The sequence below is a fragment of the Mesoplodon densirostris genome, chromosome 9, assembly GCF_025265405.1.
Source record: "Mesoplodon densirostris isolate mMesDen1 chromosome 9, mMesDen1 primary haplotype, whole genome shotgun sequence".
NCBI lineage: Eukaryota > Metazoa > Chordata > Mammalia > Artiodactyla > Ziphiidae > Mesoplodon > Mesoplodon densirostris.
This window is the reverse complement of record NC_082669.1, coordinates 9,158,361-9,177,880: the sequence shown is the minus strand read 5'-3', so window position 1 is coordinate 9,177,880 and position 19,520 is coordinate 9,158,361. Positions and strand designations below refer to the sequence as shown.

General features: G+C 46.3%; 1 protein-coding gene across 1 annotated transcript in view; it reads left to right on the top strand.

Moving 5' to 3' along the window:
- The first annotated feature begins 2,368 nt into the window (after positions 1 to 2,368).
- The window catches only part of ABCA13 (ATP binding cassette subfamily A member 13), a 252,433-nt gene continuing 235,281 nt past the window's right edge, over positions 2,369 to 19,520 (top strand). Inside the window, 13 exon segments of the mRNA XM_060108829.1 lie at positions 2,369 to 3,296; positions 4,001 to 4,015; positions 4,190 to 4,992; positions 4,994 to 5,254; positions 5,257 to 5,321; positions 5,323 to 5,495; positions 5,498 to 5,999; positions 7,626 to 8,558; positions 8,560 to 9,201; positions 9,203 to 9,358; positions 13,635 to 13,794; positions 16,530 to 16,756; positions 19,413 to 19,509. Of these exon segments, the coding sequence (XP_059964812.1) occupies positions 2,369 to 3,296; positions 4,001 to 4,015; positions 4,190 to 4,992; positions 4,994 to 5,254; positions 5,257 to 5,321; positions 5,323 to 5,495; positions 5,498 to 5,999; positions 7,626 to 8,558; positions 8,560 to 9,201; positions 9,203 to 9,358; positions 13,635 to 13,794; positions 16,530 to 16,756; positions 19,413 to 19,509 (4,962 nt within the window).

Here is a 19,520-nt window from a genome sequence, read left to right as displayed (position 1 = left end):
GCTCCTATTGTAAGTGTGGGTTTGTCTTAATTGCCGAGCTGCTCTTTTGAGAACGCTTTGTATTTAAAAAATAACCCCCCGGAGGGGAAGTACGCCATCTAAAATGATGAGTTTCTGATAGTGGGAAGTACAGCCTTGTTTAAAGAACACTGCAGTTGCTTTCTAGAATGAGAAATCCTAACACTTGTCCTTAGATCATACAGGGGCAGTTTCAAACCGTCTTGCAATTTGGACAACCTCTGTCACTAAGACATTCTGAGATGTAATAAGGAATTGAATCCTAAGATACCTCTGGCATAAACAGCAAACTTATCTTTAATGATCATCCATATAAACTCACTGAGTAAAGTAATTAAAATGCATTGTTTTTAGTGCAAGAAGCAGATTTTAAGCTAAATGTATGCAACTGTATTGTAGATTTCTAAAACACTTTCAAATGTTCACATGAATCCCTGTTGGGAAAATATATTGCCTAGTACATATTTCATTTATGTTTTACTATAAACAAATCCGAGTATTATCTAAAAACTTGATAAGTTGAATTTATTTTTTCTGATACTGCATCAGTTCTGTTAATATTGTAGGGTCTTAAATTTCACAAAGGCACTTCTAATGATGAAAAGAAGTTGCAGACCCTTGAGGATGAGCAAATGAACTTCCTTTTATCTCTTATGGGATTTTTGGAGAAATTATTATTGCCCAATCCTTTCAGCTCATCCAGTATTCCCAAATTCCACAACCTCTCATCTCTCCCTGAGACGATTCTACATACAAGTCATTTGTGGATAAATAATTTAGCGAGTTTAGAGAGAGAGACACCTGGTAGTGATACTCAGAAACTTCTGGAATTCGGCAAAGAAATGATTGAAAAGGTACAAGCTCTTGAAAGTCTCTGGATAAGGAAGGAATCAAGAAATATACTGAGATTTATGGAATTAATACTTTTTGGAATGAATCCCAGGATCCTGGCATTGTGGACGCATGGCGCTTCAAAAGGAGAAAGAGCTAAACTGGGAATCTTGTCTACACTTGTAAATTTTTCTGATCCATAAAATGAGAGGATTCATAGTAAAAGCTTTAACTTTTCCCAGTTGTTCCATTCAGATTGGCCTCAGTCCCCAGCCAGGAAAATGGATTTTGTTCATTTAAGTGAAGTGATAATAAATAGTCTCTATGAATTAGGATTTCTGAGGCAGGGACAAGTCTCAGAAACTGTGGGCACAGTCTATGCTATGAGGAATGCGTCCGACCTTTTCTCAGCCCTTTCTGAACCTCAAAAACAAGACATTGATAAAATTTTGACTCATGTATATCTAAATGTCTTCCAGGACAAAGATTCAGCTTTACTTCTCTAGATTTACTCTTCATTTTACCAATATATTTATAAATTCTTGAGCATTCAGAGGAGAGAGTCTTTGCTGTCTTTCCTTACACAAATCTCAAAACACATTTTAGATATCATAACGCAATTTAATTTCCAAAACGTCAGTGAAGCATCATTTGCATTTTTTTCTTTTTTTCTTTTTTATGAAGGAAATGGGAGAAGGAGACAGGGAGCTTGTTATTAAGCAGCCAATCTCAATCTTGCCTGATATTGGAACGGATTTCAGGTGTTGAATCTATGTATGTGGGTGCTTGAGTTCTTTTTTTAAAATTAATTAATTAATTAATTAATTAATTAATTAATTTTTGTCTGTGTTTGGGTCTTCGTTTCTGTGCCAGGGCTTTCTCCAGTTGCGGAGAGCGGTGGCCACTCTTCATTGCGGTGCGCGGGCCTCTCACTGTTGCGGCCTTTCGTTGCGGAGCACAGGCTCCAGATGTGCAGGCTCCGTAGTTGGGGCTCACGGGCCCAGTTGCTCCGTGGCATGTGGGATCCTCCCATACCAGGGCTTGAACCTGTGTCCCCTGAATTGGCAGGCAGACTCTCAACCACTGCGCCACCAGGGAAGCCACAACATTTGCATTTTTATATGAGACAACAGGGTTTCTTAGGGGAATTTCTCAAGTATCTTACTGTCAACAGTTGCTTTCAATTTTTAACTTTTTGGAGCTTCAAGTCCAATCCCTGTTGTCTACAGAGGGCCCTGCAGTGGAAGTGATCCACGCTACTTTGACAGGTCTCAAGGATGACGCTTTTCGTAATTCTTTATTTCAGTATGTGAGCCAACTCGTCAGTGGCTCAGCAGAAGTCCTGCTGGGTAGTGAATGCTTCGTTCTGGATAATAAAAGCGTTTCTTCCGTGAATTATTCAATACATGAGCGATCTTCCTCTATTCTCCCGTGGGCACAAATCCTTTCAAAACTCTCAGCAAACGGCAGTGAGTTCCGTGAGTTTACGGCCATTCACTGTACCATTTCATGGTTGCAAATGTGGGCCAAAATCTGTGGACGCCTGGCTCAAATATTTCAGCCGGACACGAATATTTTCACTCCTCTTCGTGTTGGTCTCACTCAGATTTTGGATGCACTGGAAAGTGATGTGAAAATTCCCAAAAGCTGCCAGGGAATATTTCCAGATGTGGAAAACAAAATGAACTCTACTTTGAAGCTTGTTACTTGGATGTTGAATATAATGATGCGACCTTATTGTTCTTTGAATATGTCAAAAATAACTTGTGTGAACGTTTACTTAAAAAATGTGACTGACTTTCTAAACGTTATACTTAATGCAATCTTTGAAAAAGGAAAGGTACCAAAGTCTGAGATTTTATTAAGTCTTTTAAATGATTCTACAAACCAAGTAAGGATGCTTATCAACAACTTAACAAGGGACTTTGATTTTGTGCCTCAATCCAACTGGAAACATTTTACTGAATTAATTCTAAAACCCATAGAAATGTCAGATGAAATGCCTCGTCAGTTTCAAAGTATTTGGCTGCATTTAGTAGCTCTGGGGAAGGAAACTCAAAAACTTGTGAAAGATATTTCCCCTAACATCCTGGAAAAGAGCACCTCTTCCAACACTGAAAAAAAATTAAACATATTTGCTACCAGTCCAAAGGGAAATGGTATACACAGCTTAGGCCGTTCATTTTATCAGTTAGCTAGTTACCTTGCCTTCAATTTATCTCATGATTTCCAAAATTCACCCCAGATAATTTCTCATGGATTAATGAAAGCCTTGGGTCTCAGTATTGAATTCATGAGGGAGGCATTCAACGCCCTGACGCCCTCAGTTTATCACGATATTCCACAAGAACCAGGTAATTTTTAAGTTTTAAACAAGGTAACTTCTCTCCTGTGCAGGGTCAAGAAAACAGACATACACCTGCTAGTAGACCAGCTGGAACAGATAAGTGAAAGCATGATGGATTTCTTTTCTTTTCTTTTCTTTTTTTTTTAACATCTTTATTGGAGTATAATTGCTTTACAATGGTGTTAGTTTCTGCTTTATAACAAAGTGAATCAGTTATACATTTACATATGTACCCATATCTCTTCCCTCTTGCATCTCCCTCCCTCCAACCCTCCCTATCCCACCCCTCTAGGTGGTCACAAAGCACCGAGCTGATCTCCCTATGCTATGTGGCTGCTTCCCACTAGCTATCTATTTTACATTTGGTAGTGTATATATGTCCATGCCACTCTCTCACTTTGTCCCAGCTTACCCTTCCCCCCCCATATCCTCAAGTCCATTCTCTAGTAGGCCTGCATCTTTATTCCCATCTTGCCCCTAGGTTCTTCATGACCAATTTTTTTTTTTTTTTTAGATTCCATATATATGTGTTAGCATACGGTATTTGTTTTTCTCTTTCTGACTTACTTCACTCTGTATGACAGACTCTAGGTCCATCCACCTCACTACAAATAACTCAATTTCATTTATTTTTATGGCTGAGTAATATTCCATTGTATATATGTGCCACAACCTCTTTATCCATTCATCTGTGGATGGACACTTAGGTTGTTTCCATGTCCTGGCTATTGTAAATAGAGCTGCAATGAACATTGTGGTACATGACTCTTTTTGAATTATGGTTTTCTCGGGGTATATGCCCAGTAGTGGGATTGCTGGGTCTTATGGTAGTTCTATTTTTAGATTTTTAAAGAACCTCCATATTGTTCTCCATAGTGGCTCTATCAACTTACATTGCCACCAACAGTGCAAGAGGGTTCCCTTTTCTCCACACCCTCTCCAGCATTTTCTGTTTGTAGACTTTTTGATGATGGCCTTTCTGACCAGTGTGAGATTTCTTTAAGAATGTCAATAGGTTAGGTACTGGCAGTTTGGGGGTCAGCTTCCTTGTTTACTTGATGGAAAAACTTGTTGACAGCTCACATTCTTGGAGTGTTAACCACCTGCTGAGGTTCTCACACCTGCTCCCTAAAGAGGACACAGATGCCTCCGTCGACGTGTACTAAGTGCTCTCTCATGCCATGAGGCTCCTGCGGGGCATGGGTGACAAAAACATCATGGATACCCTCAAGGACCTCTGTAACTTCACACTCCTGCATGGCATAAGCCTTTCAGACGTCACCAAGGAAGACTTCGCTATTATGATTAAAACTCTTTTGGACACAATTGAATAAATATCAGACCAAGCAGGCATCCTTTCAGAGGCTTTAACTTGTCTTCCTGTGTTTTGCTGCTGGAATCACACAACTTCTAAATTTAAGCAGAATCCAAGGTCAGCAGCCTGTGATGCCTACAAGCTCACGTCTCCTTCCTTTTACAGCAAAGTGGTCAGTATCCTTGACCACCTCCACCTGTCTTCCCCAGGTGAAGACTCACAATGTTGGACTGAAAGATCACAGGTGGAAATAACTAGGAAAGTAGCCTGTGTAATTCATGAGTTAAGGGACTGGAATTCCATTCTTCTAGAGCTCTCCAAAATCTTCCATATTAAAACTTCCCTTGTGAAAACTGTGCAAGAATTTTGGCATAAGGTGTTACAATTTGTCCCATTTTCTGGAAATTAAAGCAATAGCAGCATCTCTGAACTTTGTCCCAGCGGTTCCATAAAGCAAATTGCTTTGCAAATCATAGAAAAATTTAAAAAAAGGCAACTTTACAAAAGCCACATCAGATGAAAACCTCCTTGATAAACTAGCTAGTTTAAACAAGATCCTTAACGTTGATGAAGGAACAGAATCATCTGTTAGAAATATTTCCTTACATTTGGAAAGGATAATAAACTTGCTTTCTAGGGATGAGAGCCTAGAAAATAGTGCTAATTCTGTAGTCTCTCCATTCATGACATTTCTGAATGAAAACCTTACGGGTGGTAGTTTAGAAGCACTATCACGTTTTATTAAAAAAAAAGTGAAACAACTTACAACTTTGAAGAACTATGGCTTGAGTTTGAACAAATCATGAAAGATAACCCATAACGTTAGTATCAGACCCCTGTTTTCTGAAATTAACAAAGAAATGAAAATTACTAATTCAGTGGCTCTTCAAAACCTAACTTTGCCACTTGCCCATTTTTTCGAAAGCCTGGATTCATCATCCTTGAAGACATTAGAAATCATTGAAGATTTTTTATTGGTCATAAAAATGCAAATGAAGATTACTCCAAAATGATACAAACATTATTTCTTCTTACAGCTAACAAGAGTTCAACTGATGATATAGCTTTGTTGACTAAAGATGTTGCTACCATTTTGGGTAATCTCAAAAATGTTTCCAGAGAAGATAATTTTCATGTTGCCTTACTTCTTCATCTGCTAAACCAAGAACAGCTAACTAATTTCTCAGTTGTTCAGCTGCTTTTTGAAAGCTTCCTAATTAATTCAATCAACAACTTAGCTGAGAGTGCTCAAGAAGCAGCCTTGAATTTAAGTGATACCAACCTTCAAATAATGAATTTCATTAACCTCGCTTTGAACCATACACAGTCAGAAAATGGTGAGAGAATCATTCTCCCTCCAAGAAGCATAGTGGATTTCTTGGAACAGCTTTTGAAAACAATCTTCCCCTTTTTACTAAAGGAAAATTCTGGGGACAAAATATATCTTCTGCTGAAAGACTTCCACGAAGATGTTATTGCAGAGATGAGGTGAGTTTACTTTTGCTTCGTATAGTGCTTGTAGTTACACGTTACAATCCAGTTTATTTCCCGGAGTTTATAAGTGTCAATGACAACACTTGTACCAACACCTTTGAATGATCTTTGAACTGAATTTTGTCTTAATGAACGTTTTATAAAAATCAAGGTAAAATAACTTAGACGATTGTCATCTAACTAGTAAATATATGTATATAAGCCTAGCCCCTGGCAATTAATCACTTATTATGCTTTATTACAGTTTTGGATTATGAAAATAATTATAAAATTCTATTTTATATGGAACTGAAAAATTGTTATTATATATGTATATGGATATATGTGATGGTCATATTTTGAATTAATGCATTAACTGTCTAATCACAAATGAAGGGCTTAAGTATTTTCATTCCAATAAATCTACTGATGTTTATACTTGGAATTGCTAAAACTCCAAAATTTTAAAACTCATAGTCACATTATGTTCTTTCATACATTATTTTTTCATCCCTTTTGAAGCTTGCCAGTGAAAAGGCTGGAGGGAGATTCTACCTTATTCTGTGATGTCCGTATCAGTCAGGTCTCAACCTCAGAAGCAGAACCAGAGCAAAGACTTCATACAGGGATTGAATTGGCTTCCGCAGTTTTGGGGCTGGCTGAGGGAATCCAGAGTCAACAGGGCAGGCTGTTAGGAAACAAGCTGGAATCCCACAGGCAGGAGCTGCAGGTTCCCATCCACAGGGGGCTGTTGGGGGGTGGGGTTGGAGCGATGGGGAAGGATGTATCCAGCTGCGCATGAGGGTGGGCTCACTGGGTCCGGGAGGTCCTAACCCTCTCCAAGACCTTGCAACTGGTGAGGTCAGGCTTCCCTGGGGCAGCATCCCTTCTTCTTGATTTAAAGCTGGCTGTCTGGGGTCTTCAGTCACATCTGATGAATCCCCTCCAGCCTCCAGCAGCACCTAGGTTAGTGTTTATGATGCTACAAAGTGGCTGTCATGCACTGTCATGAGCAAATCACCTGTGAAGCCCACCAGACCAGAAACACACAAGAAAGGGGCTCTGGGGCTTGAATCTGGGGCTCGGCCCAACCGAGTTGACAAGTCACAGAGTCCCTGCCACACTGAGTGGCTCGCTAGGTCTTGGAACATTCAGAAGGCCATTACCTCTTATACTGAGAAGCATTGTACGGTCATTTCACGTTCCTTTCCTTTCTAAAAGCAAAGTGCATGGCTTTTTAAGTTGTTAGGTTTGAGGCATTGCAATGGATTTATACATGAAATCCATCCAATCTTTTCATTATTTGGCAACAAAACATTAATTTTCATCTGGGATGTATTTTAGCATTTCAGTACTTCAGTCAGTATTATCCTCCCATGATGTTACTGTAAAGCAAAGCAAAAAAAAAAATCACTACAGTTCACCCTTGAACAACCACAGGGGCCCAGTTATAAGTGGCTTTTTCAATAAATAGGTACTACAGTACTACCCGATCCACAGTTGGGTGAATCCGCCAGACACGGAGGCTGGCTGCAAAGGAAAGTCAGTTCCCATAACCTTCGGGTTGTTCAAGGGTCAACTGTGTATGTTTTCAATCTTTTCATTACTAACTGTGAAATTAAAAAATATATATATTTACAGTTTTGTCCCAAAGGATAAAATTCTAGAAAATTTGAAACTGGATCATTTTCTTATCTCCATGAAAGAGGACAGATTGGAGAACATTTTTTCATCTTTAAAGGAAGCTGTGTATCACCTAATCAAAAGCTCATTTATGTTAGACGGTGGAGAATTTTATTTTGATAATCCTCGAGGACTGAAGTTAATGGGAGATTTATTCCACACTCTTCTAAGGGAAACCTCAATGAAAAATGAGACTGAGAATAATCCAGAGTTTCCTACGGTGGTGAATCAGTTGCTTTCCCATATGAACAGTTCTGAGGACCTTTTCAAACTCAATCAAGATCTCAGGTCTGCTCTTCACCTCATGAGAGATGCGTCAATAGAGATAGCACGTCTCATGGACACTCTTTTAAACTCTCCTATTAAGGACTTACGTGCCCTGTACCCTGCCCTCCAAGAAGTTATACTCACTAATCTAACCGATTTGCTTTCCTTTATAAATACTTCCTCCCCCCTAAGAAACAGAGCAACGTTAGAAATTACCAAGTGCTTACTTGGTGTTATCTCAAGGGCAAGAGTGGGTGGAGAGAGTTGTGCCCTGGACCCCCTCTCAGAAATGTCTAGAACTCTGACCATGCTGGTGGATGATGGAGCTGAAATGAGAGGTCTCGCCACCTCCATCACCTCCACCGTGGACCTTCTTAAGCTGGCCGAGAAAACTTCAAGAGAGGTGGCTGCCACGTTTGAAATGCCTTTCGTCTTCACAGCCAACGACACCATGAAATTCTTGGACACCCTTTATTCCATTTTGCAACAAAGTGTTCGAGATGTTGCCAATGAAATGATTACTTTGAAAAAAGCAGATCGTTTAATATTTGAAAATATAGATGACTTGTTGACTCCATTTCTTGACTTGGCCTTTGGGATGATTGGAATCAAACCTGCTGTTTCCCAAGACTGATATTTTCAATATGTCATCTAGCATATTCACATATGTGAACCAGTCCAAAGATATTTATGATATTAGGGAAGAAATAGCTGAATTTTTAACTTCTGTGAAAATCAATTTGGGAGACATGGAACGTCTCATGGTAGCATTTAATAACGGGACCCAAATATTTTCTGTGGATTCTGTCAACTTATGGGAAGAAATCCTGGATTGCTTAGTTCTTATAAATAACATCATCAATCACAAAGACTTTTTATATTCTAATCCAATTTCCACTCATAATTTGCCTCAAGATACAAAAGGGGAAAGAACTCGTGAAGTGATCCTGTTTTTGCATGAAATACCATCACGAAACAGCATGGAACTAGGGACTTACTTGAGAAAGGTGATCGACCTCACCTCAGAAGTGCTTTGGCATAAGTTAGGGAAGGACAAGGATGTTCTTAGTCTGTTGCTGGCATTGGCTCCACACCCAGATGACCTTTTGAAAACCATAACAGCAGTTGTAAAGGCCTCCAGTGGGTTGAAAAGTGACAACAGAGGGGATCTGAGTAAAGCTTTGCCTTTCAGCACTTCTTTGATTCAGGATGTGACTCACCAACAACTCAGAGAAGCAGTCCAGAGCGTGTTAAGTAGACTAGCTCTTGAGTCAAGAGCTTCTCCTCAACAGCTCTCAGAAGACACACTCCTTGAGCACTTTGTTTCAGCACATTTTTGAAACTTTTATTAATGCAACTCCTGGAGAGAATAGCAGATCAAGAAAAGATGAGGAGACCAAGGAAGAGCTGGTTGACTTCCTGACGTCCTTAAACCATTATCACATTTTGAGAAATATCGGAAGGGACTGATTGCATTGGCTGGATACTGGCAAAGGTCTCACTGATCCATCCAAGGTAATAAAACACTGACTTTGCTTCATTTCCCCCTGCAGTAACTATAAAACAGAATCAGGCAGGAATTGCACTGAAACAGGGTAAGCAGTCCTCCTTGAGCTCAACCTTCTTTATGCTCTGAATCTGGCTTCCCCAGGGCATGGTTCATGCCCAGTCTCTTGTTGCTACTTGCCTCGTTATTGGGCATTCAAATACGATTTGAATTCATTCTAAATTTCTCCAAAGTAAATTATTTTTTCAAAAGTAAAAACGTCTTATTCTATTCATGTGCCCCAAGACTAGGTAGGTAACCATTTTTTCTGTTCCCCTGCTCTGGCAGCTGAGGGTTCTGCTATTTGATATGCAGATCAAAATCTGAGGCCATTCACATCATACAGAAAACTGTGCTTTCAAGGGTAACTGCCCCCTGGACAGGGCCGGGCTTCTTCCCTCCTTAGATTCAACCCGACTCTGTGGTTGATCTATGTCCAAGCACTGGCCGCCCACCCCGAACAGTAGGTCAGGGAAAACCTGCTCTTGGAAGGCCCAGCGTTGTTGGCTGTCATGCTCCGGGGGTCATCTGCTGCCTTAGAATGGGGGGCGTGTGCAGCTGTGTCCCAGCCCATCCTCTCTGTGTGACAGTACGATTCCAATGGTCTGTGGTCTCTGAGTCCCACAGGGAGATTGAAAGTGAACCCCCACTCATCTGCCAGGTAGCCTGACTTATTCTCTGTTAGTCCAGTTGCCACACGGCTGCACCTTGAATCCACTCCTTTTTAATAACCTGGAAGGATTTCCTTGGATCGTGAAGCATGTGTCTGTTGGCACAAAGAACTACTGGTGCCTTGGAATTTGAATGATGGCTTTCAGAGCCTCATTGTTTCTGATCCTAAACTGTGTTTGACTTGACACTCGGCTCTGAATTTTCATTTGAGCTGGAGTTGGTCCTGGCAAGCCCTGTTATTCACCAGTCCTGGCTTTCACCTGATGTTTCCAGTTCTCCATGGAGTGGATTTACACCATGACCCCAAGACTGGAAACCAGTGGGCTGTGAACTGACTGGGTGTAGTCAACACCCCAGTTTTTAAGTTCGCAAGGCTTGGTGCCCAGTTTCATTCTATTTTAGTGATTACTTGCTTCCACTCTTTCTCCTGTTTTCACTATTCTTTGATCATGGCCTTCTTGAATGAGGAAGATACAAAAAGTCTAAAACAGAAAATCCCCCTCTTGTGGGTTTAGGGTCAGACTAGCCTGACTTGGATGTGAGTTTTGGTTCTACTCTTCACTAACTTTCTGAATCAAGGCAAATCCTTTAAACTTTCTGAAACTCCCTTTATTTGTGTATAAAACAAGGATAACAGTGATACCTTTTGGGGGTATGGTAAGGATTCTACAGTAAAATAAACTTAAGCTATGCATTTAATATGCATATTAATTTGGGTTTAAGACATGAAGCGTATTAGGGATAAAACAACCACCACAGACATCTAGGCAAAAACGTTAGCTTAAAATTAAAATAATAAGAAGAACGACAACAAAACTCCTAAAAAAGTAGAAAGGTCCATTAATATCCTAAAGATTTACCACAAGTTCCCGGATGGCAGAGGTCAGGGATCTAGAGCAAATTTGGGCAGAATTCATTTCTCCTGCCTCTGCTTCAGTGCCTACAGTTATACAGAGAAGAGAAGCTTGGTCGCCGCAGACCTGAATCCACTGTTTTTGTCCCAAGGAACCCTCTGGCCCTTTGTCACCTCCACGCTTGCTGGTCGGGCCTCATTCAGCAGCAAGCATCACCACCTGTGTTACATCCCGTTCAAGCCCAGCCCCCTGTGGAAGTGAGTGCTGCTTTTAGGCTGTTCCTCAGTCCCTAAATCTATCGTAGCACTAAGGCCAGTGAGCTGCAGGGGCAACGGGGGTCAGAAACAGAAGGCAGTACCTGGCTCTGTTCTCTCCTTGTGTCTGAAGCCTTTGCAGCAAGTCCCCAGAGAGGGGTGGGGGACATGCACCCCACCCCCAGAGGCCCTCTGCCCGCATGTGAGGTGGTGGCCCTGCAGCTTCACCTGGGAGCTGGTTGGCAACGCAGGATCCTAAGCTGCCTCGTACCTGCCCCGTCACAGCCTGCGATGGGCCGCCAGGCAGTCCTTAAGATGCAAGGGTTTGTGAGCCTCCTTCTGGACCACGTTCCTCATCTCACAGGCTGAGAGACCAGGGCCTGGGGCGGCTCTGCTGAGCAAGGCCGGCAGTGGCCAGTGGTGGCCGCACAGGGACCATCAGATCTGACTCTTCCTTCCAGGCCCACAACCCTTGGGGCACAACTAAAACGCCGTCATTAAAATCCTACAATTTACTCAAAGTCTATATATAACATTACCTGATGGTGATTAATAATTGGCCCTACACATCATTATGGTTTTCTTCTGGCCAGAAACAAAAATTACACATAAGCTCATCTTTCTATGGGGCTAAAACAATTTGCTAATAACTATTTCCCACCCCCAATTATTTTCCCATTCAGCTATATTTTTTATAGTTGAAAAATTAACTTGATGTTGTTTGGAGTAATCCTTTGCTCTTGTATCTGGCTTCCCTAGAGGATTTTGTATAATTCCACCTGACCTTCAAAAGCGCCAAATGGCTTCCTACTGTCTTCATCCACAGTTAACTGCCGTAACTGTAAAGAAACCAGTTTTCATCACCTCAAGCATCCCAGCGCCCTGTCCATACGTGCATTTAGTCACTGAGCTTGCTTGTGTCCTGATAGGTACACACAGCTCCACCACGCTGAAGTTTCCGAATTAACACATGAGAATTGCATTCTTTAAGGACTGGCTGGACTCTGACAACCAAGACACAATAATCCAATGAAGGAACATTCACGTTTGCCGAGGGAGGTGGCCCTGCTAAGCCCTCAGGTGTGTTGAACTAAGCGGGATCGTTGTGCGGTCACGTCAACACCACAGCCGAACGAAAAGTTAAACATTTTTTTAGAAAGTTTCATTCTTCCTCTGAGGAGAGTAAATTTAGAACAACATGCTGTAGAAATATTGAATTGCATGTAAAAGAATGAAACTTCGCTGGGGTCCCTGGAAGCCATGCTGCAGGCTGTCCCAGCATACCGGTGCCTTCTCCAGTGCGGTGATGTTTTCTCAGACCAGTGATGCTGCTGTGTCCGCCCCAGCAAGAGAACCCAGGATGGGGTGACTCAGCATGATGTCAAAGGGGGTGGCCTGTTGAGAAGCCAACGGGCCTTTATTTTTTAAAAATCAATCTCCAGGGCTTGTCAAAGATATTTATTTTCAGGGAATGTCCTTGGGCAGCTGTAGCCTTAATTAGTCGATGTGGCCCACAGTTTAAAAAAAAAAATTTTTTTTTTTTCTTTTTGATGTGCTTCCCAGATAATGTTATCTGTATGTTCAGTTGTGTCTGATGTTTGGGATGGTTTTGAGTTTTGTAAAGAATATAGAAACTCATCTGAGGGAGGGACAAAAGCCATGGGGGGCTTAAGATGCGACAGTTTGCGAGCTGCTCTTCTGGACCATGTTCCTCATCTCAGAGGCTGAGAGACCAGGGCCTGGGGGGTTAGAAAGATAAGGGTTAAAGCTGTGAGCTGCTGAGCCTATTACCTCAGTGGCGTTAGGACCTAACTCTGAAGAAGAATTCAGCGCTTCTGAGCCAGGGCAGCTTATTACAAAGTTGGTCGGGAGGCTTTTTGCCACATTACAGGAGCTGGCTCCATAAAGACCAACACACACAGGTGTATACACACAAGTACACCTATGCACGCATGCGAACACAGAGACTTGCACGCGCGCATACACACACACACGCACACACACACTATGGCACTCCAGGAGTCTGTTTAAAGATAACAGTCTTCCTTATGTAAAGGTGGGTTCCCGTACCCACATGGAAAACGTAAGAATCCCCACCTGGCTTCCTCCTTTCTCTCTCACACTCTGATCATGTACATTTGCATCTCGAGAGGACGGGCTCAGACAAGAAGAGAGGGCAAATGTCACGTTTGTTGGCAACAAAACGACGCTCGGAACGAAAACAGGAGAAATGCCGTTTCCTAGGCTGTGTCCTTGGATGTCTGGGGTGCGACTTGGCCCAGCAGGGGAACGGTTCGTCCACGAGTGTTACGACGTGTTCGCGCACAGAGAAGCAGATGCTCACCTTTAACGCCGCTGTCTGTTTCCCCCTAAGCGCCGCGGAAGCGTGTCGGGCTTTCCCGCAGCCTCCGGAGCCCCAGGACCTCGAGGTGATTCTGTGGAGATGCTGGTCCAGCGCGTGCTTCTCCTTCTTGCACGTGGGCTGCTTGGGGAGAAGAGCTGCCCAGGGGCCCCGCCGGGCGGGCAGTGAGGTGGTCAGTGCCCCTGAGTCTCTCCTGGGCTCAAGCGCAGCCTTCTTGCTGGATTCCAAGGCCCTGAGTCTCCCCTGCCTCCCCACCCCCGGGCTGCGACCTTTCTCAGTCCGCTGAAGGGCCCTTCCCTGCCCGAGCTCGGCTTCCGGGCTGTGCCTCCGCTCCTGGAATGTGCTTCCCTGTGTTTGCGGCCCAGCCTTCAGCTGTGCCCTGTGGCTACAGCCGGGCAGCTCTTCCCGGAGAGATGCCTGCATCCCCTTCGCTGGCAGTGACCTTGAGTGGACCTCTATCGAATGCAGTGTTAATGCTCCTATGTCTGTTTTTTTTTATGGATATAGGAAACAAATTTATTTAATAATTAATAAATATTACGTTTAGTGGTATTACAGAGAACTACAGTCTATGGTGGATATCCAAACACTGAATAAACATGGGTGAACATTAGTAGAAAGTATTTGAATAAGGTAACAGTCGTATCTCCCAGCAAGGTTAACAGCACTACCAGAATCATGTGAAGAAACTGCCAACTAAAGCATTTGTTTTGCTTCCCAAATGTGTTATTTTTTGTAACACCACTCATAGGATTTGTATAATGTATATCATGCGTGTAAGTGTATTGATATTTATTTTATTTGCAAGAATGACTCACTGTCAGCAGCAGATGGGGCCATGAACACACACCTATGACATGGCAACAGCTACAAGCAACATGGGCCGATGGGATGGTGACCTTCTCTCTTGACTTCAACCTTGAGCTCCACGTGTCAGCAAAACCTTACAGAGCAAAGCTCAGTGGAATTCTGGCACAGACACGGTAAATCAGGGCAAGTGCAACCAACTCCCGTACCCGGACCGGCTCGCGCTCACTGATCGCCAGTCCCCTGCCTGCTGTGGCCGGCCTTTGATGAGTCCTTTGCCTTTTACCCTCTTCCCAGTGTTGACTAGTTCCCATTCACTTGGTGAGACCTCCTGAGCTCTGAATGCTGCTTCTCTCTAGTTGCTCCTTCTCAGGCTCCCCCGACACGCTTCCCTGATGCTCCTATTTCTTAAGTCTCCCCCCTCCCCCGGCGTCAGTCTTCCTTGAAGGCAGCATCCTTGTCTTCCTCTCCTGCGTGTGCCCAGTGCCTGGGGTAGGAGGTCGTTCCACTGACTGGGGCTGGGTGACCCATGCGGTGACCCGAGTCCCAGAACACGTCCTCTGAAGTCCTGGCCCTCGGTGCTTGTATTTTAGCTCTGTGGGGCCCTTCCAGCAGTCGTCTGCAGCTTTGCCGAGAGCAGGACCTGTCACTCATGCAGTTCTGTCCCCGTGATGCTCAGAGTAGAGTCTATGCTAGTGAGCCATTAATACTTCTATTGTAAATGAGTTCACTCGTTGGAGATCCTGCTTGTCAAATCCACTCCTACAGATTTCAGTGAAATTTCCTCTTCATGCCATTGCTGAAGGACAGTGCCAGGAGCGGCCTTACAGGGCTGTGGGGTGATTTTCAGGACTTTCTCTAAGGGGTAAACTCTGGTCTCCGAGCACCTCTGAGTCCTTACACTGGACCAGCGCTGCTGGAGTGATTCTGCCTGTGCACGTGTGCTGCTGCCTTTCCACGCCTGGTCTCCTGAATGAGGCTTCAGAGAACCCTCTCGATGCTGTCGGGCCTGAGGTCCTTGAGAGCAGGGGCGGCAGGAGTGCTGCGGAGACGGGTGTGAGCGCAGAGGAGGACACGGGTAAGCCAAGGGTGGGCTGATCAGGAAAAGAGAGGGGCTGGGGTCAGCGGAGCGGGCCGTGAGCGCTGGGCCCTGCGTGGAGCCCGCCAGGCTGGCCCTGCACCCGTCCCAGGTGCATCTGACACACTGTCTTTTCTGCTCCTCCTCCTGACTTACTCTCAGGCGATTGTTATTATCTAGACAGGTGTTACCTCCTCTGGGAGGCTCTTCTTGGCCTCCACTCCTGGCGTCAGGGGCCCTGCATTAGGCCCCTTGGCTGTGCCCTGCGGGGCAGCCGGCCCGTGGTCTCCTCACGACCGGGCCTGCCTGTTGATCAGCAGAAACCCAGCGTGTGGGGACTGGAGCACAGGAGCTGCTGGCGGATGTTTGCTGAATGAAGGAATGAGCACATGCCAGGAGCCCTCACTGCTTGTATCTCTGTCCCCTGGGACTCCTGCCTGTGCGGGATCCGTGGGGTTTTACGCTGACGTCCTGGCGGGAATGTCCGGCCACGGCCAGCAGCGGGTGGGCCCAGGTGTGTCACTGAACGGGTGTGTGAGGCTGGAGGACACCGTGGAGAGCTTGCTCGGGACGCAGGGCAGGCGCGGCCAGGTCCACCGCAGGGAGAGCGGTCCGGGGACCCAGGGTGCTTAACTGGGGGATGCAGGCGGCAGAGACTGGGAGCCAGGAGTCGGATCAGCCCCCACGTGGGGCGTTGGGAGGAGAGGCCAGCCTTGGGTAGGAACCAGCATGTCAAATACCTGTGCAAACAAACGTAAACAAATGAGGTTTGCTCAGGGCAGTCTTGGTTTTCACCTATGGCCCCGAGTAGAGACGAGCAGAAGGGCCACAGTTTGAAGGTGGGTCGCAGGCCCCCATCCTCCACTAGGGGAGCCACCTGCTCGTCACAGGCAGCCTCCGCCTCCGCTGTCACTTACAGTCCTAACGCCTCTGTGCCTTGTCCAGGTCACGCCCAGGATGTGGGCCTGCTCCTCACAGGCCTGTCCCTCTGACCCCGCCCCCCCCCCCCCCCCCCCCGCCAGTTCGCTGCCGCCCGGAACCATGAGCTCTCCCTAAAGGGGGCGGCTGGTGATGGGGTCAGTGATGGACTCTGGCCAGCAGCCTCCATCCCGCCGGCTCTCTGCTCTCCTCACCCATCGTCCCAGGACCACAGGTGCCCCCTGCATCCAGGCTGCCCCCGCGCCCGCCCCGCCCAGGCGCTCGGCCCCGCCCCGGAGCCCCGCCTCCAGCAGCGCTGGGCCCAAGACGCGTGCGCAGACCCAGCGTGTTGGAACAGGGCGGACCAGGGCTGACCCGGGCCTGAGGGCGCCCAGCCCACGGCTTTGCACGTGCTTGTAAGTGTCTTCACGTTACGGAAAATGAAATGGACTTTTATGAGTAACAGACCTAATATTTGTTTCAATTAGAGTGAAAACGTTTTGCCCCGACAGGCAGGCAAAGGGCACAGCGCCGCTGTCCGTCTCTAATATGGACATAAATGCTCTAACGTACGGTTGTCTCAGCGCCAACGTGGAATCCCATGCGCAGTGAGTCTCCAGCGGTTGAGTCGATACGATGAAAGTTAGGGGCGCCAGCTCCTTACCCCCTTTCACTGCTTGCTCCAAATGGTTGAAAACAGCCGTAAGGAGCTCGATGGGGATCAGAAATTACATTAGAAAGTGGCAGCACGTGCTCTTCCGGGGTGAGCACAGTCGGAGAAAGTGGCCGGACCTCAGGTTGAGCCGGGGGTCTCCTACCACCTCCCGGATCTGGACCTTCCATCCCCGCTGTGCCTGGACGGTTACAGACCTGCCCCAGCCCGAGAAGGAGAGTCCACTGTGTGGTCTCCGCCTCGAGGGCGCAGGGCTCAGGCTTCCCACCGACATGGCACCGCCCGCCTGGAGCCCCCGTGCCCGTGAGGAGGGGTCGGAGGTTTCCTCCCAGTGTCTCTGCTGCTGGGAGGGGGGGTGCTCTTTCCTCTCTACAGCCTCCTGCATGTCAAGATTATCACGGTGTTAAGTTTAAGAATAAAATCCTGCTATAGCGGGAGTGCTATAATTGAGTAGAATTAAATTTAATTTGCATATAGGTACAGATTATGAGCCAGAGGTGCTTTTCCACGAGGGAACCCTCCCCAGTGCAATACGCTCTGTTCAGCCTGCGTTCTCGGAAATGAGGCTCCTTGTTTGTACCTGCGACTCTGACCCGGATGTGTCTGGGCACCTGGGGGCCAGGATGAGGGCCTCCGTGGAGGAGGGAGAAGGCGGGGCTGTGAAGTGTCGGGTGGAGGATTGGGGGTGGCTTGGAGAGCTCCCTGCCCAGAAAGGGGGGCAGAGAGTGAAGGCCCGAGGGGCTTCTACGAGTGTCGTTAGACTCAGACGCACAGACCTGCACCTGGGAGGGGGCCTGGGCATCCCTGAGTCTTGTGCCCCCTCACCCATCTTTCCCCCTCTGCTCTCCTGTGGTCGTGTCGTGGTCAGTGGAGGAGGGGTCTGTGCGCCTGTCTTAGGGGCAGTGACCATGTGGGAGGGAGCAGCCTGTCCCTCGGGGTGGCAGACGTCTGAGGGTCCAGCAGGCAGAGGGGACGTGGGAGGAATGAAGCCAGGTGTCCAGGAGTCCTGCCACCAAGCAGGAGACGGAGAGCCTGGCCCGATGGCCCGGCCCCTCCCCGCCCCGGCCTCCCCGGGGCGTCAGACGGACAGGACTCCAGCCAAGGCCTCGTGCTCTGTACACGCTGGACCCTGGCTTCCCGCCCGCCCTGGTCCGTGATCCGGAGGTTCCGTGCTGTTGGTGGCCCCACGAGGCAGCAGGAGTTTGGGTGCTCGGATCACGTCCTGGGAAGCTCCCCTGTGCCCGGGGACCCCCGAAGGAGGGACTCAGAGCTCAGGACCCTCGACTGTGACACCTCAGGATTCTTCACATTTTTTTTTTCCGTACGCGGGCCTCTCACTGTCGTGGCCTCTCCCGTTGCGGAGCACAGGCTCCGGACGTGCAGGCTCAGTGGCCATGGCTCACCGGCCCAGCTGCTCCGTGGCATGTGGGATCTTCCAGGACCGGGGCACGAACCCGTGTCCCCTGCATCGGCAGGCGGACTCTCAACCACTGCGCCACCAGGGAAGCCCAGGATTCTTCATATTTAACTCACTTGGAACATACACTTGTTAGTTCTCTGATCATCTGAATGATCATGATTTTCCTTTGCAAGAGTGACCAATGGCACTTTTGAGAAAAATATTTAGAAGTTTTATTTTTAAAAATATTATGTATTGATTTATGTTTGATGCCTTCACATAATCACCATAACCTGGGATTGTGCTTCCAACATCAGGAAGAATTGGGTGATGAAATAAATAAATTCTGATGATGTGAAATACATGATATACAGCAGGACTGCCGTGTCCAGGGAAATGTACATAGATTTATATGAGTGTCTGCTGCTTTTTGGCATGTTTTACATTTTAAATTACCTATACTTGTCAGTTAATTTAACAAATGATAGATATTTTACATTTTTATCAATTTATAGGTATACGTATATTTTGCAAAGTGATTGGTCTCTTATAAAGCTGTTCATGCTTGTAAAAGATGCTGATAATGTATCCATGCAGCCTTAGAGTCAGGGCCTAGACCGGGGGTTCTTCCACGGTGCTGCTCAAAGTCCTCAGGGCTGCTCCCCCAGACGAGGGGAGGCCTGGAAACTTCCAGGCTGCACTGCAGACCTTCAAGGCGGGCAGACCTATGGAGAAATAGACATGTTTTCTTTTCAGTCATCGGTTTTGTGGCTGTGGGTTTTGAAAAGCTTCAGTTTTCCGGCCAGGAGGCCATGTGCCAGGTCCTCAGCTGGGCGGTGCTCGTCCCTGCCATGTCCTCTTGTCCTCTGGGTAAATGGCAGAGCTGGCTGAGAGCTGGGCTCTCCTGGTTCCCAGCCAAGGGCTCCCTCCAAAGCCCAGCAGCGCCCAAGGGCAACTGGACAAGATCAGACATCCTCCATCTTCTCTGCGGTGCTTCCTGAGACTGAGGACAGTAGGCTGACA